This window comes from Amblyraja radiata, chromosome 25, assembly GCF_010909765.2.
Source record: "Amblyraja radiata isolate CabotCenter1 chromosome 25, sAmbRad1.1.pri, whole genome shotgun sequence".
NCBI classification, from domain to species: Eukaryota; Metazoa; Chordata; class Chondrichthyes; order Rajiformes; family Rajidae; genus Amblyraja; species Amblyraja radiata.
Genome location: NC_045980.1, coordinates 31429275 through 31441779, shown reverse-complemented (window position 1 = coordinate 31441779; position 12505 = coordinate 31429275). Strand labels below are relative to the sequence as shown.

Sequence of the window (12505 nt, the reverse complement as noted above, 5' to 3'; positions counted from 1 at the left end):
GGCAAGTGGGACTAGTGTAGATAGGGCCTCTTGAACGTCATGGGCTGAAGGACCTGTTTCCATGCTATATGACTATAACTCGCATTTCTTTACGCATGCATCGATAATGCAACAATGTTTATTTCCGAGGAATGCAACCCACTGCACTACTCTCTCATAACCTGTGATCACCACATATCACAGATTAGGTGCAGCATGTTTTACAAAATTATGCAGATAGAACGCTCAACACACAAACAAATGTTTGTCTCCATCAGTCATGTTGGCTGTTATCTGCCACATGAGCAGAACTCCTACATTCACCCATTCCATTTCATTTGTTTCCTTTTGCTTCTAATCTGTTCTTATGTGTTGGCAAGGTCCCGACCGAAGAAGAGTCCCGATCCTTTTTCTACAGAGATGCTGCCTGACCCACTGAGTCACTCCAGCACTTTGTGTCTATCTTCAATCAATTGATAACTTGTGCCTTTTAATAAGCTTTTGCACGGATCCCAACACAGGTCTGGAAACGTTCTGGTGCTTGGTTCTTCAAAGGTTTGCCGAAGCAGGGACTGCCTGAATCAATCCCTGTTGACAAGCAGAATGCACAGCTGGTCAAAGCAGAACATCCTTCACAGGAACCTCCCGGTGCTGAGCAGAACCCTTCCCACAACTGGACTCAGAGCAGAGGTGAGTGAACTCAACTGAGGAAAACCGAGAGCACACATTGTGTGGCTTGATTCTCTGCTGATCTGGCTGGGTGCCATCTATAACGAGGTCCTGATCAGGTTTGGTACTCCCTTAATCAAGGTTCCTGCCTCCTGCTCGCAGAGGGTGCACCGCTTAGCACAAAGTGGGACCCAGCATGGGGGGGGGGGGGGAGAACAAAGAATGAAGAGGGGCCATTGGTGACTAAATGGAATACTTTGTTAACACCCTATATATGGCGGCTCTGCATACTTGTGTGACACGTCAAATGTGATAATAAAATATCATTCATTCATGATGCACATGACCTCGGTGTGGAAAAGATGTACCTCAGGTCCATTTTAAATCTTTCCCCTCTCACCTTAAATCTATGCCCTCTAGTTTTAGACTTACCTACCCTGTGAGCTGGAGCATTGTGGGAATGAAACTATAGTTTAGTTTAGTTTAGTTTAGAGGTACAGTGTGGACACAGGCCCTTCGGCCCACCAAGTCTGTTTTTTTTGGCCTCCACTGCCATCTGTGGCAATGTATTCCACAGATTCGCCACTGTCTGGCTAAAGAAATTCCTCCTCATCCCCCTTCTAAAGGTACGTCATTTTATTCTGAGGCTGTGCCCTATGGTCCTAGATTCTCCCACTGTTGGAAACATCCTCTCCGTATCCACTCCATGTAGGCCTTTCATTATTCGGTTGGTTTCAATGAGAAAATGGATTGTTTCCTCAAAAGATGGATATTAACGGGAGACCTGATAGAAGTATATAAAACGATGAGAAGCATAGATAGGGTAGACAGTCAGAACCTTTTTTCCCAGAAGGTGGAAATGTCGAGGGCTAGAGGCCATAGCTTTAAGGAGAGAGGGAGCAAAGTTTGAAGGAGATGTACAGGTGTTTTTACATCAGGAGTGGTGGGTGCCTGGAACATGCTGCCAGGAATGGTGGTAGAGGCAAATATGATAGTGGCATTTAAGAGGCTTTTAGATAGGCACATGGTTATGCTAGGAATGGAGGAATATGGACTGGAGGAATATTGACAGAAGAGATGATAGACACAAAATGTTGGAGTAACTCAGCGGGTTAGGCAGCATCTCTGGAGAAAAGGAATAGGTGATATTTAGGGTCGAGATCCTTCATCAGATGATTATAATTTGACATCATGTTCAATCTGGGCACGGTGGGCCAAAAGGCATGTTCGTGTACTGTTCTGTTTCTATGTTAAGAGTGATGTTACTTCTAATCTACTCCCATCAGATCAACTAATAAAAATGAGAAATCAAGCGATCTTATCAAATTAAATACTTTTATAACATTAATTTGCCCTACTCCCTATCCCTCTTTCCATGAATCCTGTTTCATCTGGTAATTGTTTGGTCTATAACATGCGTAGCATTGTATTTATTTGTAGGCAGCTCTATCTTAGTCGTAGAATTATAGTCATACAACGTGGAAACAGGCCCTTCGGCCCAACTAGCCCTCGCCGACAAACATGCCCCATCTACACTAGTCCCACCTGCCTGCATTTTGGCCTATATCCCTCTAAACCTGTCCTATCCATGCAACTGCCTAAATGTTTCTTAAACATCGCAATAATATTTGCCTCAACTATCTCCTCCAGCAGCTCGTTCCATACTCTCACCACCCTTTGTGTGAGAAAGGTACCCCTCAGGATCCAATTAAATCTTTCCCCCCCTCACCTTAAACCTATGTCCTCTGAATCTCGATTACCCTGCTCTCGGCTAGAAAATCTGTGCGTCTACCCACTCTATTCCTCTCATGATTTTGTACACCTCTATAAGATAATAATAAAAATACATTTTCATTTCCAAATCTCTCATGTATAAAATCGCATGTGCTTGGTTCACATGAGCAGCTACTGCAGATGTGTCGCCATGAATTAATCTTTGTTGGATGCTCCCTGGGAAAATGGCCACATTTTTCAGTCAATAGTTCCTATTATCTGTAGGGATCAGCCATAATTTTTCATTCCTTCCAGGTCCATCAATTCAAATTCCTAGCAGTTCAAAAATCTTTGTTTTTAGCAAATGCTCACTACTCACTCAAACGTCTTTCATCTAAGGCAGAAGTACAAAGATTTTTTCTGAATCAACTAGCTGGGTGTTTTCACATTAGTCCACGCTGGTTTGCTCAAAGCGATGCAGTAAAAATTATTGAATTTCAATGTGTCAGCAATGTGGTTGTAAACATTTCCGTAGCTGCACATTATAAACTGCCTAATAAAACAGCTCACCTAGTGATATACAAGAATTCTAACATGTATATAATACAATACATACATATAATACATATAATTACCTGCAGCTGAATGCCAGGCGGTATTGAATCCCATCTGGCGCTCCGTTCTCCGGGATGGTCTTGTTTGGATTTGATTACTTGCCAATTTATTTCTAAAATCATAATGTCACCATAACAAACTAATTGCATGCACTCTGTGTTATGTCTGTGCTGAACACGATGCCAACTCTAAGAAAGGTCTCTGGTGGTGTGAGGCAGTAACTCTACCGCTGCGCCACTGTGCCGCTCAGGTGAGGGGGGGTAAGATTGAATTGGAACCTGAGGGGCAGCTTTTTCACACAAAGGGTGGTGGGTATATGGAACGAGCAACTAGAGGAGACAGTTAAGGCAGATACTACAACAACATTTAAAAGATACTAGACTAAGTGGGACCCGTTAGGTCCCAGGTTCACAGGGGAGGGCTGGTCCCCAAAGCAATATTCCACCAATTCCAATATACACACACACACGCACACGCACACAGACACATAGACTCACACACATACACATACACACACATACACACACACTCACACACAGACTCACACACACTGACTCACACACCATATTTACAACAGTAAACTTTCTTGAATCTACTCAGACGGCTGAGCATGGCCTCTCCACTGTGGGGCTTCCGCAATCAGTGTGACCTCTGCACTTACCGGAAATTACTCAATCAGCACGACCTCTGCACTCACCGGAAATTACGCAATCAGCGCAACCTGTCCACTAAGCGGAAGTCACGAAACGAGCGGGTCTTTTGGACTAAACACAGTTGGACCTAATAAAGCATTTATTCCTTCCAAACACAGTTGGATCTAATAAAGCCTTGCAGTTTCAAGCACAGGAAGGGCAGCAGGCCAAACAACTCATGTCATTGTCATTTTGTTTCATTTCATTTCCAATTAAGCATTGCACTTTCAAGCACAGGCAGGGCAGCAGGCCAAACAACTCATGGCATTGTCATTTCATTTCATTTCCAATTAAGCATTGCATTTTCAAGCACAGGCAGGGCAGCAGGCCAAACAACTCATAATAATAATAATAAATTTTATTTATGGGCGCCTTTCAAAAGTCTCAAGGACACCTTACAGAATTTAACAAGAGTAAAAAACATATAATCGGAGTAAAATAAATAATAAAGACATCACCAATACACAAATTAAAGACAGAATTTGATCCAAAGACAAAAAAATCAAAAACACAATGTGAAGAGAGAGCAGCGGCAGCTAAACCGCGCCAGCGTACACTCTCCCTTCCGACAGCCATCTTGGACACAAACTAAAATAATCACTTACACACAAAAATCATCCCCCCACAATGGTTACCACTGTGGGGGAAGGCACAATGTCCAGTCCCCATCCCCAGTTCTCCCAAAGTCAGGCCTATTGAGGCCTCCGCTATTGCCTCTACGGAGGCCCGATGTTCCTGGCCGTTCTCGCCGGGTGCTGTTGCCCCGGCGTCGGGAGAGTCCTCTCAGCGGCTGGGCCACCTGGAACGGCCGCTTTCTTACCGGAGACCGCGGCTTCAGAAGCAGACAAGGCAACGCCGGTTTGGAGCTCCCAGGCACCCGATGTTGAAGTCGGCGCCGCCCGCTCCGCAGACCCGCAGCCCGGAGGTGTTGAACTCGGCGGTCACAGCTCACCGGAGCTCCAGCGCGGCGACCCAGGCAAGGCATCGCCCGCTCCGCGACGCGATAGCGCTCCAGCGCTGTGCCGCCACCGAAGCCGAGGTGCTGGGCGATCCCCGCCAGGAAACGACGCTCCACGCCCGCTGGTAGGCCACGAGGACGGGTCGATGGGGCAGCCCGGAGAAACAGCTGCCTCACCGACCAGGTAGGGACCTAGAAATATAGTTACCCCCTTCCCCCCACATTAAAATGTCTATTTCTCCCACAAACAAAACACAGGACTCACTAGAACTACAAAAAAAATGTGAATTAAACGGACGGCTGCTGGTTAGCAGCCGTTCCCCAAGATGGCTCCTCCTCCAGCAATGTGATTGGTCCTCTCGCCTGACATTGTCATTAACGGCTAACAAATCATTTATTAAAAGTAAGGTACACAAAATGCTGGAGAAACTCAGTGGGTGCAGCAGCTCTCGACCCGAAATGTCATCTATTCCTTTTCTCCAGAGATGCTGCTAGGCCCGCTGAGTTACTCCAACATTTTGTGTCTACAGTGGAAACCACCATCTGCAGTTCCTTCTTGCACTGTCTCATCATTCGCTATTGGAGGGAACTGCCCACTGACTGACAGGGAGAGCTGATGTTGGACACTGGACGTGGTGTCAGGGGTGGGGAACGAACCATCGAAGAGCATGGGTTACTCCGCCCCACTCTGTTTTCTTTCCTCACAGCATACTAGGCCCCTCTGCAAACTTTACACCAGCTACAGGAATGGCAAACAAGCAGCTCCTCCCTTCTCTGGCCTCACACCACAGTCTCAGCCATTTCCACATTGCCAGGATTCGAGGGCTTAAGGTAAAGGGAGAGGTTGAGCAGACTAGGACTACATTCCTTGGAGCACAGGAGGATGGGAGGTGATCTTATGGAGGTGTATAAGATTAAGAGGGGGATAGGTAGGGTAAATGCACAGAACCTTTTACCCAGAATAGGGGAATGAAGAACCAGAGTACATAAGTTTAAGGAGAGAGGAAAGAGGAACCAGAGGGGCAAGTTTTTCACACAAGGGATGGTGGATATTTGGAACCGACCAGAGGATGTAGTTGAGGCAGATACCATCACAACATTTAAAAGACATTTGGACAGGTACATGGATAGAAAAGGTTTAGAGGAATATTGGCCAAATGCAGGAAAGTGGGAATAGTGTAGATGGGGCATCTTGGTCGGCATAGGCAAAGTGGGTCGAAGGACCTGTCTCCACACTGTATTACACCCCACCCCAAAGATATAGTTTTTTTTTAGTTTCTTGAGAAACAGTATGGAAACCGGTCCTTCAGCCCACCAAGTCCGCACCGACCAGCGATTACTCGTACTCTAGTTCTGTTGTACACACAAGGGAGAATTTACAGAAGCCAATTAACCTACAAATCTCACTTCTTTGGGATGTGGGAGGAAACTGGGGCACCTGGAGAAAACCCTCACGGTCACAGGGAGAATGTACAAACCCATAGTGAGGATCGAACCTAGGTCTGTGGAGCTGTGAGGCAGTAACTTTACAGCTGCGCCACCCTGATGCCCTAAATTTAGTCAATCAATGGCTTGGTCACCAACCTTGTTTTCTTCATCGTTGGCCCATGAATCTGCAGTCTCTCAATTTTCTCCCATTCTATTGTTCTACAGGTCAAGCTGAAGGTGGTGCCCCAGCCGAGCACGGTAAGTCTAACTGAACACAGCACAAGCACGTTGCTTAGTCCTGAACTCTATCTCCTCAACCCAATCACATCGATCAAGACTTCAACAATGTCACTTTCAAGTAACAGCTTGTTCAGTTACTCCTTTTTGGAGAATTGGGCTCTTCACCTTGGAGCGCAGGAGGATAAGGAGTGATCTTGTAGAGGTGAATAGATTGGGTAGACACACAGAGTCTCTTGAAACTATCAGGCAGGTAGGACTAGTGTATGTAGACACAAATTCTGGAGTAACTCAGCGGGGCAGGCAGCATTTCTGGAGAGAAGGAATGGGTGACGTTTCGGGTCGAGACCCTTCTTCAGAATGAAGATTTAAACCAGCATCTGCAGTTCCTTCCAACACATTTTACATGCTATCCAATTTCCGCACAAACAAATTATGTCCTATGAAACTGCAAGATGTAGATATTTACCTAAGGCAATTATTATCTTAATTATTATTACCTCTAAATTTTCATCCTGAAGGATTTGGAAAAAACCTGATGGGGTGGGGAGTGAGGGATCTTCCCAAAATAATAAATGAGGGTCCATTTCACGTACAAGTGCCTGAGTACATTTCTCCCTCCTGCATCCTTCACACACATCCACATCACCTCTCCTCAAATCCCTGGCACGGTTGGCACTCAGTTGATGTCTTGTTGTTCTGTGTTGCACAGGAGATACGGATGAGAAGGGAGGAATCCGCAGAAAGTCAGGTAATTATCCCGATCCACCCTACACTGGTCTTGGTAAGGGTGACATTTTATTTGGGGGGGGAGGGGGAATCAGGGAATATTTGAATATTTTTCTGATAGACCCAAAATGCTGGAGTAACTCAGCGGGACAGTTTGTATCTCTGGAGATAAACCAACATCTGCAGTTCTTTATTTCTAATTTCTAATCGGGACGACAGATGGCACAATGGGCTAAGTGTTCGGCTGGCAACCGGAAGGTAGCCGGTTCGAATCCCGCTTGGAGTGCATACTGTTGTTGTGTCCTTGGGCAAGACACTTCACCCACATTTGCCTGTGTGTGAATGTGTGTGAGTGACTGGTGGTGGTCGGAGGGGCCGTAGGCGCAGATTGGCAGCCACGCTTCCGTCAGTCTGCCCCAGGGCAGCTGTGGCTACAGAAGTAGCTTACCACCACCGAGTGTGACTGAGGAGTGAATGAATAATGCGATGTAAAGCGCCTTGAGTATTAGAAAGGCGCTATATAAATCCCATCCATTATTATTATTATTATTAATATTTTCCTGATCAGTTTTTAAATGACTTGCTGAGTAGAGTCCCAGAGATGGCAGTGAATTTGTTTTAGTTTTGGAGATATAATCGTGGAACAGGACCTTTCCCCACCGAGTCCATGTCGACCAATGATCACCATACACTTGTTCTATCCTACACACTATGGACAATTTACAGAAGCCAATTCACCTCAACCTACACGTTTTTGGAATGTGGACAGAAACCAGAGAACCCGGAGAAATCTCACGCAGTCACAAGGAGAAAATACAAACTCCATACAGACAGCACGAGTCAGGATTAAACCCGTGTCTCTGTCCCTATAAGGTAACAACTCTACCGCTGCCACACCAGGCTGCCCGAAGCCTGAGCTGGTGATATTTTTCAAAAGATTCTGGAGTCATGAATAAATTCTACGGATCTAAAGAGGATAGAATCTTGGAATTAGAATTTACAGTACAGCCTACTGCACTTTATTTCATCCAAAGCCTATCAATGCATCGTCTGTTCCTCTTTATAAGTTCATAAAATTTGGGAGCAGATTTAGGCCATTCAATCCATCGAGCCTGCTCCGCCATTCAATCATGGCAGATCTATCTTTTCCTCTCAACCTCATTCTTCAGCCTTCCCCGGTAACCTTTGATACCCCTACTCATCAAGAATCTATCAATCTCCACTTTAATAATATGCAAAGACTTGGCTTCTGCACTGTCGGTGCCAAAGAATTCCACAGATTCACCAGCCTCTGGCTAAATAAATTGCTCCTCATCACCTTTCTAAAGATGCATCCTTTATTTTCTGAGGCTTTTTCCTCATGCTACTGCACTTCAAGTAATAGAGTCCGAGCCTGTTCAAACTTTCCCCATAGCTCAGGCTCTCAAGTCCTAGCAACGCCCTCGTAAATATTCTCCACCCTTTCCAGTTTGACAACATCCTCCCTATAGTATGGTGCTGAAAGCAATATTCTAATTGAGGCCTCACCAACATCTTATATTACTGCAACATGACCTCCCAACCTCTTTACTCAAAACACTGACTAATGAAGGCCAATGTGCCGAAAGCCTTTTTGGCCACCCTATCCACCTGTGACGCCACTTTCAAGGATAGTTATTTATTTAACTGAGTACCGAACAAATTACTGATGTAACACATTTAACTTGCTTCCAACAGTACACCATAGCCACAAGGTTAAGGAAATCTAACACTAGATTTAAATGTAATAAATATCTTTAAAATGAAGTCACCCCTTTACTTGCCCCAATCCTGTAGACAGGGTTACACTAGACTAGTGTGGATGGGACATGTTGGTCGGTGTAGGCAAGTTGGGCCGAAGGGCCTGTTTCCACACTGTTTGACTCTCAATTACTCTGACCCTCAATGCATGCAAAATCAGCCGAGAGGAAGTTTGGAGTTTACATGACACCAACTGTGACAACAAATCTAGTATACATATCTAGTATTTAAATATCTGCTGATAGTATCTTCAACAGATTGAACATGCTGTTGAATTCCACACAAACAAATTATATCCAATGAAACTGCAATAGGTACATATTTACCTAAGGCAGTGATGCGTGGATTGGAAATGAGCAAGTTTCCAAACTCAGGTGAATCAGACTTTAGGTTATAGCTGTGAGAATCAATCAGCATTGATAAGATTCTGCAAAGTATAAAATATAGTATTTATATTTAAGTGGGTTGATAAACCTGACTCGGGGACAAAGAGCCATGTCGAGCATCAATAACTGGATTATTATTGAAAAGGCACCAAGAACGTTGGACAGAACTATGCAGGGTTATACATGGGTGCAAAGCTCAAATGGAAAACCCTGTGAGAGAGGTGGTGGCGAGATTGCCCTCCTTCCCCTTCCACCGGTGGGATAGCCCTCCTTGCAGGAGCATTCGTCCAGTATGTGTGTCTCCCCACCTTCCTGTGCTCCCTGGAGCTCTAATGCACTCTTTGTTATCGAGTCATACAGCGTGGAATCAGGCGCCTCGACCCAACTTGCGCACGCCGACCAACATGTCCCATCTACACTTGTCCCACCTGCCTGTATTTGGCCCATATCTCTCTAAACCTATCCTATCCATGTACCTGTCTAAATGTTTCTTAAACTTTACGATAATATATGCCTCAACAACCTCCTCCGGCAGCTCGTTTCATATACTCACCACCCATTATGCAAAAATGTTGCCTCAGGGCCAAGGGCAGCATGGTGGCGCAGCAGTAGAGTTGCTGCTTTACAGCGCCAAAGACCCAGGTTCGATCCTGACTTTGGGCGCTGTCTGTAGGGAGTTTATACGTTCTCCCCGTGACCGCGTGGGTTTTCCACTGGTGTTCCAGTTTCCTCCAATGCTCCAAAGACGTACAGGTTTATGGGTTAATTGGAAATTGTCCAGAGTGTGTAGATAATGTTAGTGTTCGGGAATCGCTGGTCGGTGTGGTCTCAGTGGGTTGAAGGGCCTGTTACTGTATCTCTAACCTAAACTCTAGCTCTATTAACTCCTTCCTCCCTCACCTTAAACCTATGACCTCTGGTTCTCGATTCCCCTTCTTTGGGCAAGAGACTCTGTGCGTCTACCCGATTGATTCCCCTCATGATTTTGTTTACTGCGGCTGCTCTCTCCTCAGGCATGGAAGTCGAGCCTGGGCCTGCAGGCCGCGGTGCTCCCAGCTACACTTCTTCAGGAGCCTGGCCGGCAGAGCCACGCATGGTGGCAGGCAGTGAATGCGGAGGAGGTGAGGGTCAGGACGGGTACAGTGGTGACATGGAGGGAAGCAGCAACAGGAGCCCAGCAGGTCAGTCTCACCTGAAGTACCCTTCCAACCCTCCGCTTTTCCCTCCTTTAGTGCCTATCGTGTCTCGCATTATTTCTTTCTCTCACTCCCTGCACCTTTCATATCCAGCCATTCTTTCTTTTTCTATATAGGGTGGGCATGATCAGCTTTGGTCTCCTCCATCTGCTTGATCTTGCTTTGACCACCAGTCCCCTCTTCCAGCTATCTTCTCCCCCCTATAATCAGTCAGAAGAAAGGTCTCGACCCAAAGTGTCACCTATCCTTGTTCTCGAGGGATTCTTCCTGACCTGCTGAGTTACTCCAGCACTTTGTGCCCTTACAACCTTGGTCTTATTGAATGGGCCTGAGGGGTAGAGGAGCCTTCTCCTGCTCCTCAACAGACTTGGACCTGCCCACCCCCTCTCCCAGCTGTCTTATGTTCATAAGTCGTAGGAGCAGAATTAGGCCATTCTTCCCATCGAGTGTACTCTGCCATTCAATCATGGCTGATTTATCTTTTCCTCTCAACCCCAGTCTCCTGCCTTCTCTCCGTAACCTTTTACACACTTACTAATCAAGGACATCAATCTTCGCTTTAAAAATATCCAATGCCTTGGCCTCCACAGCTGTCCGTGGCAATGAATACCACAGATTCACCACCATCTGACTAAAGAGGGAGGTGAATCTTCTCCTCCCATCTCACCCAACCCCCACAATCAGTCTGTAAAGGCGTTCCACCCCAAAATGTCACCTATCCATGTTCTCCATAAATGTTCCTGACCTGCTGATTTAATGCAGCAATTTATCTCCTGATCCTAATTAGTACGTTTATAAAACAAAATACAAAGTGCTGTGTCTCCATTGTATGTTTATAATGTACACAGAGAAGGAACACAGATCATGCAAAGTGGCACTGCAGTGACAGTATAAAGTGCCAGTATTTAGTTACTTTGTTCATTGCTTGACTTAAGGGCCTGTCCCACTTGGCTGTCATTTACGCGACCTCATCATCGCGTTGAGACGCATGGATAGCATGTGGGCCGCGCGGGACGGTCGCATGGAGCAGTTTTCCAATTGCTAGCACCACTCAAGAAACTGGAACATTTTAGAAAATCACCATAAATATGATAAACTGGGTATTCAAATGACATCATACATTCCAGACGGCTGTGCTGACGGATGAAGACGCACGATGACGCGCGCGACCGTCGCGAGTCAGTCACCACCGGCCTGTCGCATAAATGACGGCCAAGTGGGACAGGCCCTTAACTCTTCACAAGCTTCTCTTTTGGTACTTTATGAAGGATTTCTGCTTCCATCTTCCTTTCAGGCAGTGAATTCCACTTCTAGCTTTCACCCGCGCACCCCCCACACGATAATCAGTCTGAAGAAGGATCCCGACCTAAAACGTCACCTAAGCATGTTCTCCAGAAATGCTGCCTAACCCGCTGAGTTCCTCCAGCATTTACTTTAGATTTGGGTTTTTATCCGGTTTTTTGCCTCCCCCAGGAGATCACGCGGTTCTTGGGGTGGAGAGGGGTGATAGCGGTATAAAGGGGAGGGTAGTGTCTTGTGTTCTGTGTCTTGTGTCTACTGTTTGTGGGTAAGTGTGTCTGTTTAGTGTTCAGCCATGAGTGAATGGCGGTGCGGGCTCGACGGACCTGGTGGTCTACTCTCGCACCTACTTTCTATGATTCTATGATTCTAACCCCCATACACTAGCACTATCATACACACTGGGAACAATTTTCAATTTTTACTAACACCAATTAACCTACAAACCTGTACGTCTTTGGAGTGTGGGAAGAAACCGGAGGACCCAGAGGAAACCCATGCGGTCACAGGGAGAACGTACAAACTTCCCACAAACACACCCGTAGTCTGGATCGAACCCGGGTTGCTGTAAGGCAGCAACTCTACCGCTGCGGCACGGTGCCACCCCCTTTTGTGTCCTCCTTCATCAGTTGGATGAAAAACAATTGTTGCCTCTCTTTTAATCCTCCTACCAAGTAGCACAGACCCATCTCCTTCATTTGTAGTCTTTAGCCGTCTAGATTAATGTTGAGGATAACAATGTTTGATGGGCATTAGAAAGGGCTGATGTAAATCATTGGAAATTTCTGGTTGTGTCTCTGCGTTCTCGAATTTGTACCTCCTCCT

At 46.0% G+C, this 12505-nt stretch overlaps 1 protein-coding gene across 3 annotated transcripts in view; it reads left to right on the top strand.

Annotated features, from left to right (window-relative positions):
- Positions 1–12505, top strand: part of LOC116987584 (rabphilin-3A-like) — a 124405-nt gene that overhangs the window by 75923 nt on the left and 35977 nt on the right. For 2 of the 3 annotated variants that reach the window (XM_033043738.1, XM_033043737.1), the window contains 4 exons: positions 501–669; positions 6280–6312; positions 7004–7042; positions 10199–10366. In XM_033043738.1, coding sequence (XP_032899629.1) covers positions 501–669; positions 6280–6312; positions 7004–7042; positions 10199–10366 — 409 coding nt within the window. The remainder of the gene's footprint in view (positions 1–500; positions 670–6279; positions 6313–7003; positions 7043–10198; positions 10367–12505) is intronic. The other variant, XM_033043739.1, reaches the window with a different exon arrangement.